Source organism: Gavia stellata, chromosome 1 (assembly GCF_030936135.1).
Source record: "Gavia stellata isolate bGavSte3 chromosome 1, bGavSte3.hap2, whole genome shotgun sequence".
NCBI lineage: Eukaryota > Metazoa > Chordata > Aves > Gaviiformes > Gaviidae > Gavia > Gavia stellata.
Genome location: NC_082594.1, coordinates 81,812,070 through 81,835,405, shown reverse-complemented (window position 1 = coordinate 81,835,405; position 23,336 = coordinate 81,812,070). Strand labels below are relative to the sequence as shown.

The following is a 23,336-nucleotide window of genomic DNA, read 5'->3' as shown; positions in this document are numbered from 1 at the left end:
CCTAGTTTGTAGAACCCTGGTCTGACTTAGAGTGAAGTTTAGGCCCTGAAATAGGCTATACAAAATCTGGGGTTTGAGAGTATAACTGCAAGTTAAATGGTGTTAGTGATGACATTGTAGATTAATTTCAACCTTAAATCAAAATTTCAAAAATCATAATCTCAGAAGTTAAACTCCTCAATTCTTGTCCAAAGCCGGTGTATCAGTGCAAATACTCTTGTATTCTGCAGGCTTCGTTCACTGACAGAATCCTAAAAAGATGACCTAATTTTTCGAATAGAAAAGTCTTTCTGGCATTAACTGAACCTGGAAGTGCTCACCGTTTTGGAAAAACAGGTCATGTCACATGTGCACTTAGGAGTTTGATTCTAGGCTCTTGCTCTTTTAAATATTCATCATGCTAGTCCTAATATATAGATGCCCAGAGAGTGATGTATGCATTGCAGTGAAAAATGCAGTGAACATACAAATTAGTAAGCATTGAACAAAACAAGTTCATTTCTGAAACAACTGATCTGCACAGCTGCGTGGGCAGATGTTCTTCAGGAAAAACAGAATGGGTTAATAAGGGAAAAAAATGCAGCTTCCTTCACTTTGACAGTTGTCTTTTGAGTACTTCTCTTGTCTTGCTAATATTCTTGAGTGGAATCTCTTAGAGGAGCAGTACATTGTTGCTCTATAGAAAGAAGACATTAAGTGATAATTATATACACAAAAGGCTGGATAAAAGAGGGGATCCAGTGCACCCTCAGTAGGTTTGCAGACAGCACCAAGTTGGGCAGGAGTGTTGATCTGCTCGAGGGTAGGAAGGCTCTGCAGAGGGATCTGGACAGGCTGGATCGATGGGCCAAGGCCAACTGTATGAGGTTCAACAAGGCCAAGTGCCGGGTCCTGCACTTTGGCCACAACAACACCATGCAACGCTACAGGCTTGGGGACGAGTGGCTGGAAAGCTGCCCCACAGAAAAGGACCTGGGGGTGTTGATTGACAGCCGGCTGAAGATGAGCCAGCAGTGTGCCCAGGTGGCCAAGAAGGCCAACAGCATCCTGGCCTGTATCAGAAATAGTGTGGCCAGCAGGAGCAGGGAGGTGATCGTGCCCCTGTACTCGGCGCTGGTGAGACCGCGCCTCGAATCCTGTGTTCAGTTTTGGGCCCCTCACTACAAGAAGGACATTGATGTGCTGGAGCGTGTCCAGAGAAGGGCAACGAAGCTGGTGAGGGGTCTGGAGCATAAGTCTTATGAGGAGCGTCTGAGGGAACTGGGGTTGTTCAGTCTGCAGAAGAGGAGGCTGAGAGGAGACCTTACCACTCTCTACAAGTACCTGAAAGGAGGTTGTAGAGAGGTGGATGGTGGTTTCTTCTCCCAGGTGACAATTGATAGGACAAGAGGAAATGGCCTCAAGTTGCACCAGGGGAGGTTTAGACAGGATATTGGAAAAAACTTCTTCCCTGAAAGGGTTGTCAGTGGAACAGGCTGCCCAGGGAGATGGTTGAGTCACCATCCCTGGAGGTATTTAAAAAATTTAAAAGATGCATGGATGAGGCACCTAGGGACATGGTTTAGTGGTGGACTTAGCAGGCTTAGGTTTACAGTTGGACTTGATCTTAAAGGTCTTTTCCAACCTAAACGATTCTATGATTCTATGAAAAGTCCAACAGCATTTATCACTTTGTGGTTTAAACATTTCCAAAGCACGAATGAGAATAGGAGGCCATATTTAATAGCACTTTGGTGTGATGTAATACTGTTTTGCATGAATATTTGTTAATTAATTTTTAAATGTACAGTAGGTATTATGCATGGGTAATAATGCTTTGCCTGTTTCCTAAGAATGCTTCAGATATTAATTATATTCTCAAAACACACTGCAGATAATAAGTACTAAGTATTATTATTATGAATTGGGTTCATTTAAGATGTAAAACTGTTGAGTTGCAGAAGTCCTTAAGCATGTTATGAATATTTTAGCAGTGGTTATGCCTGATGTAACCTAAATCAACCATCATTTCAAAACGTATTTATTTTTACAGAATACAGACTGTACTTAATCACATCATTTTCTGGGGGAGGAGAAGAACTGGAACTGACCTCCTGACAGATCTCCTAAGCTTTAGCTTTTCACTGAGATTCCTCTCTATTATTTTCATATGCAACTCTTTTTCTCCTGCCATGGGGTAAACTGTAAATGTAAGTGGTCGTAGCTCCACTGCCTTCAGTAGAACTGTACCTATTTGTCCAAGGTAAAGTGTATCTCCTCTATTGCTCTGCGATCTCTTTTGTTGCTCAGGAGTGCATAGAGTGGACTCTTTTCTGTATTTGCTGGTTTGTCCATCTCCAGAACTGCTTCCTGCTTCTTACACTCCTCTGGGCCTGAGCATCACTTGTATCCAAAATTCAAGGTTTGGAGAGACAAATGCGCAAATGCTGTCTCAGCCTGTCATTTACTGAGGAATTACTTCACTGTTGGAGTTGCAAGAATCACCCATTCAGAACAAGGTTCATGAGAAAGCGTTGATAGTTTGGCCCTAGAAGTCATTAACCTGTTTTCCATGGGGATGTAAGTGCCATTTGTTCCTGTGTTCAATGTTTTGAACCCATTCATTTTTCCTGTATTTCTGTTGTATTTGACTATGCAGCACTAAAACACTCCAGAAGTTGCCATTGTGTAATTATAATAGCAAACCACTATATTTTACATCCAATTTTGGCTTTGTTCGCATTTTTACGTCTCAGTAGACTTCAGTGGAATGTCAGTATATCAGTAAATGGGTCTTTCGAGAATAGAGGCTCTAAGACTCCAAAGAAATGCAAGTCATTTATCAAAAGGCTACTGTGAAGCAGTAATTTGAATTTATAATATGAAAAATAATTTGAAAATAATTTTATATATATAAACCCAGAACAAAATGGACGTAGGGAACCCTATAAAAACAAGCAGCACTGTCAGGTGTATGTAAGCAGGCTACTGACTATTCATATTGCCAAGAGGTGAAAGAGGAATTTCTGTAATAAACTTGGTCTTATCAGAAGGTGTGAAAAGACTGGGCATCTTAATCAATCAAAGTGTGACTTTGAGTTATAAACTTGTCATGTGGTTACGAAAAAGGAAAATCTAATCATAGACCGTGTCAGGCAATGAATTACCATCATTATATTGCTGAGCTCTCATCTGGAATACCTTATCTGTTCTAGTCAGACTTATTTCAGAGAGATGAATTCTTACTGGAAGAGGCGCAGAAAAAGGGGAATTAACATAACCGGCAAATGTCAATCTACCTCAAGAGACAGGAACTGAGTATCATAGTTAAGTTTGAGTGCTGGGAGCAAATATGCTCTAAATAAATGCAGAGTGCAAGTGTGCAAGTGGAGTTGATCAAACCAGAGTTACATAAAGTAAAAAAAAAAAATGTTAATTTTAAAGTAAAAGGATATTAACTGGCTATGAAAAAGTCAGAATTTGTCCAGTTGTCTGCTGAGTAATGTTTTGGGCCTGGCTTGCAGTTGGAGTTGAGAGAAAACTATGGGGAAACGGCTTGTGTTCTCTGGTGGCCCCTAATTGCAAAGATGAGAATTCATCCATGAAGATCCACTACCCTCCTCTGTGGTATGTTCCTTACTGTAAAAGACCACTTAAGACACTGGCTTACATAACTAGGAAAATGTGTTGAGGCAATTTATTTGGTGACCTTCTTACCGTAAGAGTGAAACACAGATACGGTGTGTTCATTTTTGAGTTTTTGCCATATTACAAAACCAGTAGGGCAAAGGTACGTGTTCATTGCCCTTTAGCTAGAGTGGTGCCTATGTTAGCGTTAGTATTAGTCCCTGTGTTAAACCCTTTATATTGCTTTGGAACTTAAAAAATTCAAAAGGTACAAGTTAAAGCAGGCCCATGTCTTAATCCCTGGTTTTTGTTGAGACCTAATAAATAAAATGCATTTTTGTTGACTTTTCATTATAAAAGATGCTGCTGAAGGAAATAATGATAGCCAACCTTTTGACATAATTGCTTCAAGAATGAACCTGCCTACACTGTTGCTTAAAATCTTTGGTCCTTAATACCTTAGTGAAAACTTGGATGATATATAGGGTATCAGAACAATAATTTCTCTGAGACAGTATTCCACCTGAACCAATCTGAACATGCTGTACCAAACTGCAAGCTCCCAGTGTGAGTTCAGATCAGATGGGTCCTGTGAAGGTGGTCAGCTGTCACCCAACTGGTATGCCTGGTATGCAGAATTTATCCTGGAGATTAGTCATCCTCCCTCTCCAGATAATACCTGCACCTCTACACTTGAATCACAGTCTTGTGACCATGGATGAGGGCTAACCAGTACCTTTAGGTTTATGGTACCTTGCTATCAAGAGCATCCAGCAACAAATCTCCATTGTTAAGTCTTCACAATTAGCTTTCCATTCTGCCACATGGGCTGTGTGACCACACGTGTAGATGTGCCCGGCAGCACGCAGTGGGATACATTTTGGTTCCCCAGTACAACCATGGCACTTGGGTGAACAAAGCAGCACCCCTTAGGGCTGAAGGACTGTGACAGTCCCTAGCCTTTGTGAGATGTACCCCGTGCCCTTCCTGACTCCAAGTGCTGAGGCCATCCTATTCTATGTTCCTACAGCTTGTGCAGCAGTTTGTTCAGCATTCTTTCACTTCACTTACTTCCTTTTTTTTTTCTTTTTTCGTCTTACAGATGGACAAAAGAGGAAGAAATCATTAAGAAAGAAACTGGACTCATTAGGAAAGGAGAAGAACAGAGACAAAGGTAAGATGAAATGAGTACATACTTACTGATTGGGTCTTAGTTTTGCATATGAGATTTTTTTACTTTTGATTGTACACTTTCTGGAGCAGGATAATGTTACCGAGCTGAGGTACTGCCTAGGTATTTATTTCCAAGTTGAAAAATACGTCCTAGCTTTTCTATTTGCCATTAGTATGAGCCAGATCTCTTCAACTGAAAGCTTATTTCCTGGCAGAAAAGGAGGAGTTAAAGGACTGCATCTTTTCTTCCTTGTTCTTTCTCCCCATTTTCGCCATCTGGTCTGGATAACATGATCTAGTTGTTTACCTGTATTTGCACTCTTTCAATTTGCAAAGCATGTGAACCCAGCCCTGCCCAAGCAAGTCAGTTGGTTTGCTTTTCTTTTTTTAGTCTTAGGAAAATAGCCGTTGTTTAAAATATATAAATGCTTCAGTGCTACTGTTCAGTTGGGTTTTAATAGACTCCATGTGACATGGATTTACAGATATGGTTGGACTCTTTTGTTTGGACACTAATCAGCTTTATGGGCTGGGTCCTAATCCACAGGACTTGACCTGTAATTTTCAGCCCTTTGAGCTAAGTCTAGACATTGAGACCTGAAACGTGTCTCTGAAATTGCAGTTTTCTGCAGGTAGGTAATTGTGCATCTAATTTTGTGTGCCCTCCTGGAAAAGTTCTGGAAAAGTGGTAGTAAAACTCTGTATTAACACCCCAGTTTCACAACACACACACAAACACACAAATTTATAACAAAAGAAGTGATTTGTTTACTCTGATGTTATTGCTTGTAATCTATTTTGGTAGAAAGATGAAACTTTGAAATTCCATTGAAAAAATGAACATTCCCACTTCAAAATTACTTCAAATATTTGTTGGGAAGAAAGCGCTTTTCTTTTTATTTTTGTTTGTTTGGTGATTTCATATATGTGATTATTGTTTTCTTGGTTTAAAAATGTCTGTGGAAAATATTTGCATTAATCCTTCTAAAACTGAAAGTCACCTGACACATTTGTTTGGATAAATCCAGTTCCCTCCCATGTTGGGTTGTGAGTAACAAATCTTTCATTTGTTATGAGAATTACTTGACGTAGGACTGAGCCCACATGCAGAATGAGTCTTTGAGGGAGAGGTTTAATGATTTTATAGCCACCTTTGGGGGAAAATCTATCTTGTACTGCTCCTGTCAATGCATTATATTTGGCTGCAATGTAATTAATCAGTCATTATATTGCTTAGTTGTCTTGCTTTTTTCCCATAGATCTCCATGCAGTTAAAAGTGCAAAGCAACATAGTTCTGTGCAAAACCTTCCCCGCTTTTCAGTGCATTTGCCAGATACTGATCTTCATAGTGGTCTGTGGGGTGCTATTCTGCATGGGAAATGGCTAACCACTTACTGCCTTTTTTTTTTTTTTTCCCCAAATGTTATGTCTCTCACAAATTTTTGTTCCCCTGAGAGCTTTTATCTTTCCCCCCATATGGGTAGCATGACTTCAGTAGTCGCCTTTGAAAGTTTCTATTTAGAAGCTCTTTTGAAAGATTAAATACATTTTATCTTTTTATTCTCACATTTTTCATTGCAGTAGCAGATTTTAGCAATAATAAATTGATTTGATAATTCACTAAAGACCTGCTTTTGTTGTGTCACCCAAACCTGGTGGATCTTTGCAATTGCACTTCCACAGCTCCTTCAATGCCTCTTTTGTGCCATGCCTTGAGATGTGATAGCTTCCTTTGGTGATGCATACAAATGTTTATCCCAGAGTTGCTCTTTATTCATCTAAATTCTCTGTTGCCAAAGATATTTCAAACGGTATTTTTTCTTACATTGCTTTGTACTCTTTTGTGATTTCCTTATAGCCTTGTTTTATCTCAGCTGACCTCTCTTTCTGATAATTACACAACCATACTGGTTGAGCACTTACAGATAGTATTATTTTCTGCTATTTCATTTCTGTTCAGGGATGTTTTTGTATGTCTACCTTGCATGATAGCATTTATGCTCCATTCAGTTAGTAACTTTGGCGATATACTTTCTGTTTTTATTCTGATGGATTTTCTGGGTGCACTTTGCCTTTTAGGGCTCAGTAGTTGCCCACAGCAAAGGTCAGCACTTTGTACTTATTCATCTTTGTATATATTTATCTACTTCCTGTTTTTCAGCACTCCTCATATCTTCTGGTTAACTATACCCAAGCATTTTTTAAAATCACTGTGCTGATTCTCTTAATTTTAATTCTTTTTTTTTTTTCCTTCTTTTAACTTCAGGCATTTCAAACGTGTACACCTCTGCTTTTATCCTCTTTCTCCCATTTTCCACTGCCTTATTCTCATTTATAGAGGTGTCTTACATGCTCTCTTCATGTATAAAATCTTGTAGGAGCACCCCACAGCAGAATCGATATTTCTCTTCTTCCTTCAGGACGTCTGTATTGGCAGGGTGTTGGGTTGGTCAGTAAGGGTACAGAGGGCCAGGAAATTGGAAGGAGTCAGGCTCCCAACCAGGTTGTGTCAGCAGAGTGAAAAGAAAGCCATGTTGGCTCTTACTTGTTGCCGACAGCAAATGTTAGGCAAAAATAGCCCAGATAGCAGCATATGGCACCCTACTTCTCAGGGTTTCTGTCCATGGTTGTTTCTGGTGTACTCTTCTCCGCCTTACTGAATTATTAAAGATCTCTGCCCCACAGATACTTGCTGAGCAGACTCTTAATCCCTGATGGCAGAGGGGATGAGCAACCAGGAAGGTGCTGGATTGTGCCATGCGGGCCGTTAGCCTGGCACAGTTGGTGAAAGGCGGCTGTTCTGTGGGAATCGGCAGCACCAGCTTCTCCTGCCCTGCTGCGTCTGCTGGGATGCGTGTGTGCATGCCAGCCTCAGGAGTTAGGAGCGACAGCGTCGCCCAGCTTTCAGGTGTCGAGCTGGCTCTGGAAGGAAATATGTAAGGCCTCGTGCTGCTGGTCTCCATAAGGATGAGCCCTCCATGCTCACATCACAGCCGAGTCCCACCACCTTCCCTGAACAGTGGTCTCTGTGTCACCCAAAGTCAGAGTTAACCTCCCTCAGCGTGTGTGTCACAGCAAGCTGGAATTATTATCCTGGTCCGTTCCATGGTGTTTTTTAACAAGCATTTCTACCATTCATTTTATATGATATCTTCCATTACTGGGCAACCAGTCCAAAACAAACACTCTGCACTGTGGACATGGGTGTGCTCACACAAAAGACCAGAAGCACGCACTTACCCACCCAAGCAGGTCCCTAGTCCTCATGCCCATACGGAACGCCTTCCTTCTGTTTCCTTTTGGATTTTTGTGGGGTTTTTTTGGTAAGTAGTTCAGATGCACCATTGTGAGAAGCAAACAGTGAGACCAGGTCACAGGACGTCGGAGGGGAAGAGGGAAGCCGATTTCCAGAACACTTTATACAGAGAAGTTGCAGCTGCCTTAGTACAAACAGCATTTCCATCCCTTCAGCATCACATTTATAAGCATAGTTGCAGTTTGAAGAGTATATAATTAATTCCAAACATTTTGAGTTTCCCATTTCCCAGCCTGGGAGACCCCACATACCCAGGACAAGTAACAGCCAAGGGGGCCATGTTGTTAGGTCTTGCCTGGAGTATGTGCCACCTGAAGTCTTTTTTGGGTAGACAGGCTCCTGAAGGTTAATCCTGATGATCATGCAGCACTGTGTGATCCTGTGTGTGGGTTGCAGCCAAAGATCACTGAGATGTGCCTGGTGTAGGAAGCCACAGAGACGGACAAAAATGCCACCGTGCTGATCACCAGGGACGCACAATGGAGGCCTTGCTGCAAGGCGCACAAGGCGTGAGCCTGGCACGCAGCTTGTAGGGCGTGTGGCCAGCGTTGTGTCTTCTGGTGTGGGCAGTTCCTGAGAAAGAGCAGGGAGGACTTGTGTCCTTGGTCTTGTCTGACAGTCCCTCTCCTTTAGCACTGACATGTACTGAACCGCCCTAGGGTGCCGAATTCTCGAGTTGTTCTCTCTGGGGAGGTGCAGCCTCCCTCCAGTTTGTGCCCACGACTGTTTTCACCTACCCCACCCCAGCAGGTGGTTGTGCTTAAAAAGCATAGCCAAAACAATATGGTACTCATTTCTTCTAGGACTGTTTGGAGATCTAATAATCCGTATTTTAGGGCTTGGTCCAGTCTGTGGAGTTTTTACTCTCCTAACATCACGTTTTATTCAGATGGATCAGTTGATCAACCTGTCTATCTGTTAAGTTAGAGTTTTAGCAAACTGCTATACTCTTGAAGGCCAACAAAGATTCTAAAGCAGAATTTAATGCATTTTAAATGAGATTCATATCGTTATTTTGTCCTTTTTGACAGGTACGCCTGTCGTCATCTCATTAAAAGGGGAAAAATTCTAAAGTGTTTTTTCAATTGTTTTTACATCTCTGAGTGACTCACCAGAGCAGATTATAGCAAAACTTGCTGGATGTAAACAGACAAAACAGGAGACCAGCACTCCACCCGGATATTTAAGCTATATTTTCAGCTTCCATCATTCAGCGTCTTTGCTTTTCTCTACCCTGCCTCCTTGTTATTAATGGCCATCATGCCTCTCAATCGTGCAGTCTACGTATGTCTCCAAACATTTGCTTTAGCTGCTGACAAACAGTACTCAGGCTGGAGGACCAGTAAAATGTCAGTGCTGCTTAGAATAAGAAATTCTCAGGATGCTCTGTATCCTGGCAGCTGGGTACTGTTCCCTTACAAATTCACTGTTAATTTTGACAGCAGCAGGAGTGGAGCCTGCCAGTGATACGGGGGTCAGCATAAGCATGCCTACTTGGAAAGTACACACAGGCATTCTTGAGAGAGATGCCTCCCAGAAAGGATTTCTCCTAGAAGATTTTATCAGTAAAGCAGTTCCATTTTGTCTTGGTTCCAGTAAACCCTACAGGTGAACCGAAACACCTGCTCAGAAATAATAATCAGTTGTTACATGATTTGTTGAGCAACTGAGGATCATCACTTTTGCAGGTGTTTCTGTGTGGAATGTAAATACTTGACAGGTTCATCCATGTGGCCTTAGCAGAGCTGCTCTGTATGCTGGACTTTCTGAGAAAAGGCCTTCCTGGTAACTCTGTGGCATATGCAGATCCAGCAGTAGATGTTTGATTTCTCTTTAGCTCAGAATTCTCAAAAATGTCTTCCATGTTTACTTCCCAGCCATGCCTAGTAAATTTGGAGGTATTTCTTAACGTTTGCATTTGTTCTTCAGTAACTCAACTTATCATGATGTCAGTATGCCTTGGCACAGCCTAAGGAGAAAGCTGAATAGATGAAGTTTCTTTTTTGTTATAGTTTGTCAGAAACGTGTTTTTCTCAAGCCTTTCCAGCACCCCACTGTGCTTTTTTAAAAACTTCAGAAATGTTTCTCATGCTGTCTAGGTATACGAAAGGTTTTATTAAGCAACAGTCTGTCATATTTTGTACTAAAGTCAACTAAAGGACTGAAGAACCTCTCAATTTTTTTTAAAAAACAAAGACCCACCCCCAGAAAAAGCCTAAGTAATTGCAAAGGCCTTATATCACTCCTTGAAGGTCAGTGAGCTCTGACTAGCTCGAGAAGGGAGTTTCAGCCACAGAGCTGATGCGGTGAGAACATTGTCTTATCTCGAGTCTTCTGGAGTCAGTGCAGGGTTTTGATGAACCTTCAGATGGAGGGAGTTTTGCCGTTCCCATTATGGATTGAGGTTCCAATTTTCCTTATTTTCTTGCTTCCATTACTCCCTCTACAGATCCAAAGTAATTAATTTCAGTTAGCAAAACAGAGTTACCCAGTCTGGCTAGCTGGGGAGGTTGAGTTAAAGACCCCTTTAAGTCCATTTAAATATCCCTTTTAGAGCATATTATTCTCTGAGCTGCCTCCCACTCTGTTCCTATAATTTAAATAGAGGTAGTACAAGCACCTCATTAGATCTTGGTCACAAGGTTTTAGCAGCTCAAAATCAGCACTTAAGCTGTACTTAAGAAAAAAACTCTAAAGTGCTAAGGAGACTATCCAAAGTTTCTGTACTGTATGCTGTTCACTTTATTGATGTTGAAAGCCTCATTAGGGTCTATTGTATAGACCTCACTGGTTCTTAATAGACTGCTATGGTTTGTGGGGTGGAAACCACAATTTTCACCAGCTGAAACTTCAGAGAAGTTTTCGAAACTATACTTGGATGGGGAGGCATGAGGCCAAGTAAGCTAACCGTATGGGTCAACATCCTGGATATCGTAACTTGATTTGCAAAGAAAAGGATTTCTGGTCACTGAATCTCTTATTTGATCTGGCTGGGAGTTTTTCTGTGACATGCTGCTTTTTATTAGAAAATGCTGATTTGCCGTCACAGAAAGATTTCTTAGGAACGTGCCAGTTTCGATCAAAATTTTGTTAAGAAACTTACCTCAGCTGCAAGATGGACTTCCTGGTAAAAGAAATTGTGCACTTCTCCAAAATAGCAAATTGTCTCCTGTGCCAGTAAACACTAAAAACCAGAATGGATCAAAAGTTAAATCCTTATATGCTGCTGTTCGGGCTAAGGATATGAGTCTGCGTTTCCACACTGTTTGCCCAGTCTGCCAGGTTGTTTCACATTTTCACATGGCGCTTTCCGCAAAATGGCTTTTTAAGCTGCCCACTGATGATTGAATAAGTGATCAAATTTTTGTTGGTTTTGCAGAGAGTAACTAACTTAGCAGCTTTGGCTCTCACTTAGTATATGTACAACAGACCAACGTTTGAGCCCCTGCTGTAAGGAATGTTTCTTCATACAAATTAAACATCTCCAACAGTAGGGATCCTCAGCCTACAGCAAGAAATAGGCAGTTGGAGCTTTTAACTTGATCGTGAGACCAGAGCCTCAAACCTACACATCTTACGTCTGGGCAGTGCCCTTTCTCCCCCATCAGTGTGTTGCTAAACATTTTGCATGACTACAACTCTCCTTTCTCTCACACACTCTCACACGTGCATACACACATGCACACAAACACACACACACGTACGTTTTGGTGGGAACTTGAGGCTGTCGCCAATCTGCGGAGGGTGAAACCAATTCTCTTAATTTCAACAAACGAGCAAAAAGTTCCTGTTTTTGCCAATTCTTCAACATAATTACCACTGCCAGCCAGCATCACTTCCATCTGTATTTAGTCTGAAAATCAGCCAGTTGATTTTCATCCAATTCCGCATCTCTGCCAGACATTGAGAAATTGGGGAAGTGGTTCATGTCCTCTGAGAAGGAGGCCTACGGCAAAGCAGCCTAGAGCAGAAGTTCAGTGTCCTTTCGCTGCTACAGAGGCATGTTGAGCAAGAACAATTAAAAACCTGGAGTCCCACACCTGAGGGTTTTCAAGGAGGAGCAACACCTACCTCAAAATATCAGCCTTTACATAATGAAGTCAGGGAGAGAGTCATTTTAATGATGTTCCTTTAATGAAGCAGTGCTGAGATCTCATCTCCTGCTGATTTTGTCCCAGTTGATGCTAGTGCTGTAGGATCAATGGGATCAGCACGCTGTCGGGCATCACTGGGCTACATGCTGCTGTCCCATCCCAATTTGAAGCACAAGTGTCTGTGAGCCAAAACCAGAGAAATACTTCATGTTCAGGATTTCATTTGGCTCAGTGGCTTTTCTCAGGAAATGTTGTGGAAGGACAGATAAATAGGGACACTGGAGGTGTAACAAAGCATCCAGTTAGACAGGAAGAAGGGGAGACATGTTGCATACATGTGTTTCAAGTTTGTGGTCTTAAATGTTCATTGGGAAGATAATTCAGAACAGTAAAAAATTTTAATACTAATACTCTCATCATTTTATAGGCACACTGCTGGGTTACGGGAGGGATGGGTCTAACTCTGGACTCCCGGAACTGGCAATCCATTGATATCCATGTGATGATGTTCTTTCTTGTCCTAAATGAAATGCAGACAGTTTTAGATGTCATTTTCCTTACAGGTCACCTCCAGACTTGCTTGATATGTGAGGCTCTGCTTCCTGATTTAGTTTTGTCTGGCCACCAATGTTAGTTCATGTCTTAACATTTCATACTTCTGAAGAGCAGTAATGTTTCTCACCAAATCAGAACAACGGGCCCTTGTCTCTTTAGTATGATAAGCTAATAGTGTCCTCATTCAGGATTCATAAAATATACTTCTCTTTCCAAGGCCTTACTTTAATCTTAATGATAATGCAAGCCTAGATAAAATTTGAAAGGGTCATCAAAGATATAGTCAGACTTGAAGTCCCAGTAGGAACTTTGGCCTTTAATAATTTAGGCAATTGTGGCAAAAGAGAGGATGAGTATATAAGGATTTGTTTGCCTTTTGTTGTTGTTGTTGTTCTTTTTTTCATATGTAAAAAAAAATGTTGCTTTTAATTTCTGGTGCTTTATTTATTCCTGATAAGGGCAGGTCTGAAGCTGCAACCTAGTAGAAGTTGCACCCATTTTCACCACGATGAATAGAGTCAATAGCTATTTTTTCATTCCATTTGAACACAAAACAGTTCTGGTTGGCAGTCTGACCCAATGGCTTTGGTTCTACTAATCTCAGATAGGTCTATATCTGAAACAAGCCATTTAATGTTAGTTGTTGGCTGATTCACTGTAGAGCATTCTTCTGTTTTGTAAAGTATCTGAGCATTTTACTTTGAGACCTGAAGTATAAGCATGTTTTGTACATTACAGTTATATGGATGTGGGATGGGATTATGTTCTTTCTGTTAATTGAGAGAAACCTGTATTCTGGATTTCTGTATGTCCATCTATATTTTTGTACTGTTACAAAGGACGTTTTTACTGATATACCACTATTAAATTGGCTTAATCTTACCAGTAAGTTAAAGCAGTATAGTTCATGTATATAATGAAAACCATATCCTTGAAGGCTCAGTCTAAATCGTGGATGCACTTACAAGCTCCCTGTACAGATAAGTGCATACCCTCCTGACCTGTAATGAGACCCATGCATGTACCTGTACCCCTTGGCTCTGGTGCCCTGCAGCATTTGTGAGAAAGAAACCTGGTGAAGGGGTCTGAAACATGAGAGAGCTGTGGCATGGTCCAGCCTGGCTCCCCAGTCTCAGAATTAGGTTAGTGGAGCCTCTCATGTCCCTCTGCACCATCTAGATATAGCCAAAGGTGCCTGACTTCCAGTTGCTTTCAGTGGAAGTTAAGATCTTAATGAGATCTGCTCAAGATTCTATGTGGTATAACTTGCATGATCCAAATGGAAACAGGATTCAGATACCATGGGCTACAATTACCTGGCACGTCTCCACTATTATTTTATTGTTTGAATGTTGTTATTATTATGCAGTCCAGTACCTCATTGGAATTATTATATATTTAAAGGGACTTCAGATTGTTTTTCTTTTTAACAGCTTAATGCTTAATTCTTTTTGTACTAAATAAGTATCAGATGTTCAGTAAATATTATTTTTTTTGTTGTTGTTGCAGAATTTATTCCCCAGGCTTTTGGAATGCCCTTGTCCCAAGTGATTGCTAATGACCGGGCCTACAAGCTCAAACAAGACTCTCAGAGAGAAGAGCAAAAAGATGCTTCAGATTTTGTGGCCTTTCTCTTGCCGTTTGGAACTAAAAGGCAGAACAAAGAACTTTCAAGCAGTAACTCATCTCTTAGCTCAACCTCAGAAACACCGAACGAATCCACTTCTCCTAACACACCCGAGCCAGCACCACGAGCCAGGAGGCGTGTAAGTAGAACCATCACAATCTGGAGCATGCCAGTAAGTCTGGAGGGTCTAGCTGGAGCAGGAAAAAGCCCTGTTGTGTCTATGAATTGTGGAATATTTCTTCTGTCATGCCCGAGCAGTGATTTTTTTTTCAGGTGGAAGCCGAACTGGTCAATACCAGAAAATTCTAACTGTAGTGGAAATCTTCTTTCTCTGATGCTGAGGGGGAAAAGGTCATATGGACTATGCAAGTCTGTTACAGATCGCAAAGTGGCAGAGAGATTGTTTAGAAGTCTTCCTGTTCACTCCCTTTATCTACCTTCTTCTGTCTAGGTCTTTTAGATTTAACCAATTCCATCCATCTTCAACCTAATTTTTTCAGCTGGGACGGCTAAATATATGTGATTGATATTTATATGTATGCTTACGTTAATCTAGCTTCACAAACTTGGAAAAAAATCTAACTACTAATCCCCATCCTAATATTAAGAAAAATCCCCATGGTCTAATTCTGATCATGTCCTTGGTGGTAAGTAAGAAGTTGTCAGAGTAAATTTGTACCAGGGTCTTTGAAGGACATTTCTGCATACAGGCTATGAAAATGCCTTTGGCAGCAGAACACAATGCAGTGGTTTGGTTGAATGTTAATCCTGTATGTAAGATAAGTACCTGGTAGACAATTTGTTTGCGGGGTTCTGTTCCTTTTAAGTAGATTTTATGCTCTGAGCTTTCCAGTTTTCCAGTACTGCAGCTACTAACAGTAGTAGATATAGGGGGTTTTTGTTACCATGGGATAGAGGTTCTAGAATTACTGCTTTTTAATTTCATTTGCAATGGAGGGAGAAAAAAATGCATAATAAAATACTTTCAAGAAAACCCCTCGTGAAGTAATCTGAGAAAGAATTTGGGGTGCAAGAACAGACCCTGGAAAAAAAAAATATTTTCTTAGGATCCTCACCTTCTTTCATCCCTAGGATAAAACCTGCTTCAGAGAAATGCCATGTAGGGCTTTTCAAGCCACGGTATTAAGAGGGGTAGAACTGCACTAAATTGCAAATTAAGAGAAGATTGAAGAGCCCCATGACCTGCCTTCTTTCCCTCTAGCTGTCCGCTGAAGCTTGAAGTGTCTGCGTTCTGTCTGCAAATAGCTGAGGGCATCATATTTGAAGATGTTTGCATTCTTATGTACGCATAATGCACATCTGTTGGCCTCTCCACACTGTATGAACAGGCAGTTGTGTTCACACAAAAGTGCAAAGTACACTTGAATATAAGTGTGAAGGGAAACCTGCCAACTTCTTTCAGAATTTGGCATAGGCAGTGACAAAAACTAGAAATTCACTGTATACACCCATTGGCTTCACAACCTGTTTTCATATGAAGGGAAGATAACTCATGTGTCCAGATATGGCTCATCTGCTGTTCTTTTCACCAAGTGTGATAACATCTCTGGCATGCATTTGACCAGCCAGCAAGCAGAAGGAATCTGGATCCTTTGTTAGATCCAAGGGATAGAGCTCCATCAGGACCAAGTTCCTAGAAGCCTATGGGGGTTTTGCTGGTTTGTTTTTTTGGTAGTACCAGGATTGCAGCTTTCAGGGTGTTGAATTTGAGCTTTTAGTCCATAGTCATGAGGATGCAGTAGCACATGGTTCACCTCCAAAGAAGTAAGAGTAGACTAAGGTGGGCGGCGTGATGTGGAGAGAGCTGGCATTTTCTCTCTGGAATGAACCTCGGTTATTCAGTAATGTACTTCATTAATTGTCAATTATTTAACACTAATATCAACTCATGTCCCATATCTTGTCTGTCTTTGGCCTTTATACTTCTGCTTATCAGTGTACTTACTCTACTCCCCTGAGTTTTTTTAGGGGATGGTAAGGAAGCCTGCACTTATCTTTTATCTCTTGGGCAGTGTTGCACTGTTTATTTTCAACTATATCAAGGCAAATGCTTAAGGAAAAAAAAAAAGATTCATTAGTACATGCAACTGATACAGCCAGTTTCTCACACAAATGCTGCACAGACACCTGGAGTGCAGTCCTCTTAAACTTAAATTGCAGGGTTTATCATTGTACCATTCACTCCTTTGTAATTGTGTTATTCACTTTTATGTGTTCCAGTGAGTCTTTAAACACTCAGCTGAGGCTTTCAATAAGGGATATAAGGTAATGCTGGCTGCAGAGCTCATGGTATGAGTGCTGTGGTTATCTCTCCTCCAAGAGCTAGACAGAAATCAATGTTGCTGCATTTTCTGTGTAGGATTTTTGCCCAGCAGTTGGAAGTTGAGACACTGGCCATCCAGCAAGGCACTATCTGTGTGCTTGTTATAGAGAATATTCTGACTCTCTGTTAATATATTATTTACATATATATATTATGCAGCCAAAATTTATTCAAGTATCAGGAGCTCAGCCATACTGCTTTACTACTCAAATAGCATAATGTATGGAGTGCAAATGGGTCTGCCATGGGTAGTACTTGATCCATGCATACTCTGTAATATTGCTTATCTTTACAAAAGGGAAAAGCCTTCTATAACACTTAAAAAGTAAAGAAAAGATTCATCTGACCTTCATTCCACACCTGTCCCTCTGGCCTTCATTTTGGTTTTGCTCTTTCCGTCTCCTCTGTAATCTCCACTTTCCTTCATCAAGGCTTTAGGAAGCCAGCTCAGTGCCCCAGTTAATCCACAACTTTGATAAAATGCCCAAGGATAATGGCGAACTGACTGTATTTACATCTATTTTAGGGATCTGAATCCGACTTAAGTGACTCTGTGATAATGATGATTCATGAGGTGAGGATGCTTTGCTGACAGGGAAGGACCAGTAAAGGCAGGGTATAAAGGAGGGCACCTGTAATACAGGAACTGCCTGGGAGCTGCAGCGGCGAGGATGGTGTTAGGATTTTCAGTGTCAGTTGACTAATTTTGATGTCTGAAACCCCCAACTCTTAAAATAGAAAAATTGTTCAGTTGGAATTTTACACACATGGATCATAGCCAGAGATTCTTGTTTAGTGTTGGGGTTTTTTTGGTTTCCTTTTGGCAAGAAATGGTAAAGGGAATCAAGCAAATGTACTTCTGAGAGACATCAGAAATCAAGGTCAAAGTTGCAGTCTAAAGGGTCTAGTAATTGTTTAGAGATGTGGGTCCACAAAAATCTAAAAACATCACTGTGTTTTATCTATAAGTCTTCCATGAGTTATGAGAAACATAACTATACCTGATAAGTTAGGTGCTTTTTAAAAAAAGATATTATGAACTAAAAATTTTTAAATTCATTTGAAATCTCAGTGGACTTTGTATGAATTCACTGTAAGTTGGAAATCTTTGTAAAGTTCAGTTGTCTAGGCTGATGGAAGAAAATACTTGTGGAGCTTGAAATTCCCTAGCAGTTGTACAGTTTTCATTGAATAGACTTAGAGATCTCACCAGCAGTCTATGAAATACCAGTCAGCAGAACAGCATGCTTTTAAGATATTAGAGTTGTCAGCAAAGCTTTGAATGGGAATTTACATTTTCTGCATTATTTCTTGGGATGACATGCTGGATCCCTGTACAGTACATTTTATGTTATGGTAAAATATCTCCTTTGTTTCAGAAAGAAAGAAAGTAATTTACAATAGATATTTTAAATTATAATTAAAACAAAAATTTTTCATTTTTGTTTTATTATTATTTATAAGCCTAGATGTCCTCTAAAATGTTTTTGCTCGGTAAGTTTAAAAACAATTGAGGGAAATGGTAATTTTGAAGTGACAGTAATCTTGTGGTTTGAAAAAAAATAACTTATTTTTCAAGTGTGAACATTGAAACATGCCATAAACCTCCTGCTGCTTGTGCTGCTTCACCCTTTACAGACTGCTTGAACTGCTGTGCCTTGCTGTAATCCAAACATAGTTTTCAAAGCTTTCATTGGAATTTTAATGATTTTAAAATATTAAGATACATGAAGTAGAATTATCTAAAAAATACTACTCTTCTACTTCTCTGATGTGTCTTTGTTCTGTGATAACATGGGATTATTTCATTCTCTGCAGTTGTATGTATTTGTGTCATTAGTTCACTGTATGTGGTGTATGGTTGTAAATCTGTTTGCATCATTTTCACTGATACAATGGCCCAAGCTGCAGAAGAAGTATGGAATCAGGTTTAAAAATGTGTATATATATCCATGCACATAAATATTGTACTGCTGAGGTGCACACACAGACCATGTTTCGTCCTTGTCCTGCAGTATGTGCAGGCTTACAACAATAAAAAGGTGTGCTGAGTAAGTGGAAAACATTTAGTTTTTTCAATATCTAATTTGTATTCCTTGTAGTATGGTAATAATAGCATTGGTACCGTTGTGATTTTCCCATCCATTACACCAGTATTATAACGTCATTACTTTACAAAAACTGTGTAGCAAATTGTATTTTTGTATTAGTTTGTTTAAATTGCAGGTAGGCAAAAGTCTTTGTTAGATAAGGTCTTGTGGCGTTTAGGTTTCTCCAGCCATACTGATTGTTCATGTGTGTGTATTTTACAGGGCGCGATGTCTGTGGACTCTATTACAGATCTTGATGACAATCAGTCACGACTGTTGGAGGCTCTCCAGCTCTCTTTGCCAGCAGAAGCCCAGAGCAAGAAAGAAAAGGCAAGAGATAAGAAGCTAAGCCTGAATCCTATTTACAGACAGGTTCCCCGGCTTGTAGATAGTTGCTGCCAGCACTTGGAAAAGCATGGTAAGAATATTTCGTTTTCCCAGGAGTGGCAGATATATTTTTACTATAATATAAATAAATGTGTACTTTGAGAAGAAAGCATGTACTTCCAATTACAAGGTCGTCTTTGAAAGTCAGGCGCTTTACCTCCTATTTTGCCTCTTGCTAAAGATACTGTCTCACAAATAGTTACTTAGATGATATCTTCCCAAACTAAGGATCTGCTACAAGCTTGCAAACTCACCCATACAGCATGGGGGGAGAGACATTCGTTCATCTCGTACTGGAGTGCTCAGGTCTGCAGGAATGGCTCTTCACACCCCGCGGGTTTACCCATACCTTGAAAATGAAAGTCTGAAATGTGCCAGTCAGCCTGGAGTTGTTCTTGGCAACCAGTGGATCTTAAGGTGTAAGAGCGAAATTAACTGTTTATACTACAGTGCAAGACTTAACTAGAAACAGCATTTGAAGATAGAGGCTCAGAGAAAGAAAAAAACCCCATGCTAAATTTTACTAAGCTCCAAGAAGCTTTTTCCTGTTCACTGCAAGGCTTGCAGGCTGGCTACTCAATTTGTCCCTGGCTTGAGTCTTCCTGACCAGCCTCAGGCTCAGGCCTGCTCTCTCTGAAAGGAGTTACAAACTCCTGCCAATATTCTTCTCACGTCTTCGTGATCGTCCAGACACAAACCTCCCACCAGCTTTATGTAATGCAGAAACAATAGTTAATCAAGGTATCTGTTCAACATCTCTCCCAATGTATCTTGTCTTGTAAAGATTTTTAATGAGAATTGAAATACCTTGGCCACAGCAAGACGCAGTTATCACATGGCCAGATAATAAACAAACCATTAAGTAATGGTGACTGCAACACCAAATGATGCATTGGATGCCTAATTTAACCAGAAAGAAATAATTTACTGACTCTGAATGAAAGGCTTTTGCAGATGAGGGACTGCAATTTAAATAACAATGCTAAGCTTTTATGCTACATAGTTGAAAACCATGTTGCTTACAAATATATAAAGGAAAACTGCGAAAGAGAGTCTTCGTTAGCCTTTTACAGAGATTAGATACCATGGCTGACAAGTGTGGGGATAATTAAGTTTGAGATGAATGACTTCTGTCCCTTTAAGTAAGGGTAGCTGAGTTTGGAGAACGTAAGAGTGTCTGAATCAGCCAAAAAAGCCATGTAGCTGAGTATCCTTTGGATACTGTGATTTTATGTCACTTGAACATCTGATAAATTTTTTAATCCACTTAACCCACTGTCGTAACAAAGATCCTTTTCTATACAACATTCTTTACTAAAATTTTTGCTTTACATAGAAGTTTCCTTTTGAGAAAATTTATGATGTTTTTTTGTGCATTTTCTAAGAGTGCCCTGTAGTACCCCATAACACAATAATCTGAGATAACTTGGGGCAAATATTGATGTTCTTCAATTTTCAATTTAATCCGCCATCCACAAAACAGTCATTGGCATTGGTTGACTTTGAGAAATTTAAAGATTGCAGAAGACAGACACTACTGTTTGCTTGTTGGCTTTAGGGGTAATAGAGGACTTTCTGTTCTAGCAACAATACTGTAGCAACATCATTCCAGGCTATATGATGGACCAAGTTTCTGATTCTGAAAATACTTGCCTGTATGCATCAGTCCTTTAGGCCAGCAGCAAACAACCTAGGGGTTTCTCACAAATGCTTTAAATGATATTTTTGAATATTGTATGACAAAAAATGTTTATGTTTTTAGCCATAAAAGCCCCTGGCCTTGTTCACCTTCCCTGTTTTCCCTGGAATCATGTCCCAGAGTTGTAAAGGCTTGACTTCTTGCAGACCCGCAGTGTAAAACAAATACTCTGTGTTTGTGCAGGAACTGGTAACCAGCCTCTAGTTTTTGCCCAATATGAGTATCTACATCTCAGATGATTCCCTGCCAACGTTCCTGGGTTTACTAAATGTTACTCCATCATTGTAATTTTCTGTTAACCAAAGGTAGAAGAATATTTGAAGAGAGGTGTCATGTTGAGACTAAAAACTAAAAGGCAGAATCCTCTCTGAATATCTCTGATGAAAATTTGCAACTCCAAACACCACTGCAAGCTACACATCTCTAGTAAGCAAGTGTAGCCTCATGGCTGTCAAAAGGCTTTTGTTTTGCAAGGTTATTTTACATCTCCTTTATGTCAGTAGAGAAAATAAATGTTGCAGAGTAGCATTTGTTAGACCACAAACTTTTCAAAGCTTATAGATAATTTCATCCTTTTTGCAAAAATGTCTGTGTGAAATGATGTTATGTACACAGCTGCTTAAGTCTCTAAGATTTCCACTCATATTCTCATTGCTAAAGACCATGTCACCTCTAAGGTGGCATTTACTCTCAAATTTTTCAGTTTCTGTTACTCGGTAAAGTATGTCCATTCCACAATCACGTTATCATTTGTTTTGTATTCTGGTAGTATCTACAAGGCTAGAAGAAGGTTTGAACTGATTTCTTAGGGAATAGCAGGCAACACCAATTTCCAAATCACTTTAAGTCTAAATGACACAAGAGGCACACCTTCTGCACTTTGCCTGAAGTACAACAGTACTTCTTTATAGCTTTCCCTCTATATAATAGCTGTTCCTACCCTATAAACTGCACACAACTCCCAGGCAGAGTTCTTCCCTCTCGTAATCTGCCTGAGTCCCTTTGAGGGAAACTCTCAGTTTTGTCTTGACAGCCGCTATAGAGCCAGCAGGTAACCCCGAACACCAACTGCTTCCTGTATCCAAAGACCGAGCTCAGTGCCCAAGTATTTAGTTATTTTATTGCTTGTTCCCTTTGATGTCAGTCCTGGAAGTGCTACCTCCAAATGCTGAGCAGTGCCTCACTCTCTGCATACCTCTGTCCCTCACGGAGTAGCAGTGGCACTACCAAAATGGCATCACAAGAAATGTCACAGAGATGCTGTTTTGTGGGTTAGGATGTGAGGTCCTTAAAAACTACAGTGGATGGCTTCTTAATCCAAGACAACTGACTTTTGCCTCAGCGTGGTAAGTACAAGTTTGTAGAGAAATATATTGCGGGTTTTTTATTCTTTTAAGTACACACATAGCCCAGATTGCTTTGGTTCAATGCAATTTTCAGCAGAAAATTAAACAATAAAATGTTGTCTGATGTGCTATATTTGCAGGTCTCCAGACAGTAGGAATATTCAGAGTTGGAAGCTCAAAAAAGAGAGTAAGACAGGTGAGTGGATATGGATACACTTTTCCCTCATCAGCTATGATACAAACAAACCAGGTTCCTTTCTGTTAAGCGATTTCCTCCCTATCCATAACCTGTTGAAATTCAGGCTTTCTGGGTCAGTGACTTTACTGGCTTTTTGATGGCTCATAATAGGCCATTTCCAGTCATCTTTTACATTTGGTAAAATCCTTATCAGGTTCTCAGCAGGTTAACAGTCTCTGTATGTTTTGCTCTGCAGAAGAAGTAGCACAGGGTTGGAGATCCAAATAGACTACAGTGAGGAAATTTCCCAAAGGTTACACTGTAGGGAAAAAACATCTCGGCTGCTAGGTTCATCTCAGAAACAGCTGAAGCTCCCAAAGTAAACCCAAACTGTAAATCTTTTTTGGAAAACTTACAGTATGAGAAAATGCGCAAGTACAGAACAATCTCTTTGACCCTCAAATTGCTGCTCCCAAATATCACCTTTCTTTTACCCCTGTTATACTTGAAGGTCAGATCAGACCCATCCAAGTCCTAGTCTCAGCCAAATGTTGAAAAAGAAAAGACAGTGTAGTTAGGTTCCAGAGACGAAGTCAGAAGTCAGAAGTGTATGTTTCTTCAGCCCTAGATAATGTATTGTTATTCCCAGAAGTTGGGAATATGTGTTGAATTAGAGCAGTAGAGAATAGTGCTTAATGGTTGCATGATGCTTAGGGAGGGGATAAAAAGTTGCAGGAAAATACCCCTACCAGGAAGTATAAGACTAAAAAGATCAAACAGAAAAAAGCAAAAGAAAGCTTGACTGCATCTGATCCCAGAAATAAAAGTTCTTCATTGCAAAAACTACACAGTGTAATGTTTTGTGCTCTGGAAAGTTACCTTGAATAGCTAAACTGACTTGACTCTGGCTGGTAGGACAG

General features: G+C 40.3%; 1 protein-coding gene across 1 annotated transcript in view; it reads left to right on the top strand.

Annotated features, from left to right (window-relative positions):
• Positions 1 to 23,336, top strand: part of ARHGAP6 (Rho GTPase activating protein 6) — a 347,727-nt gene that overhangs the window by 302,365 nt on the left and 22,026 nt on the right. The window contains exons 3-6 of the mRNA XM_059817233.1: positions 4,709 to 4,780; positions 14,255 to 14,511; positions 19,029 to 19,224; positions 22,379 to 22,434. Of these exons, the coding sequence (XP_059673216.1) occupies positions 4,709 to 4,780; positions 14,255 to 14,511; positions 19,029 to 19,224; positions 22,379 to 22,434 (581 nt within the window). The remainder of the gene's footprint in view (positions 1 to 4,708; positions 4,781 to 14,254; positions 14,512 to 19,028; positions 19,225 to 22,378; positions 22,435 to 23,336) is intronic.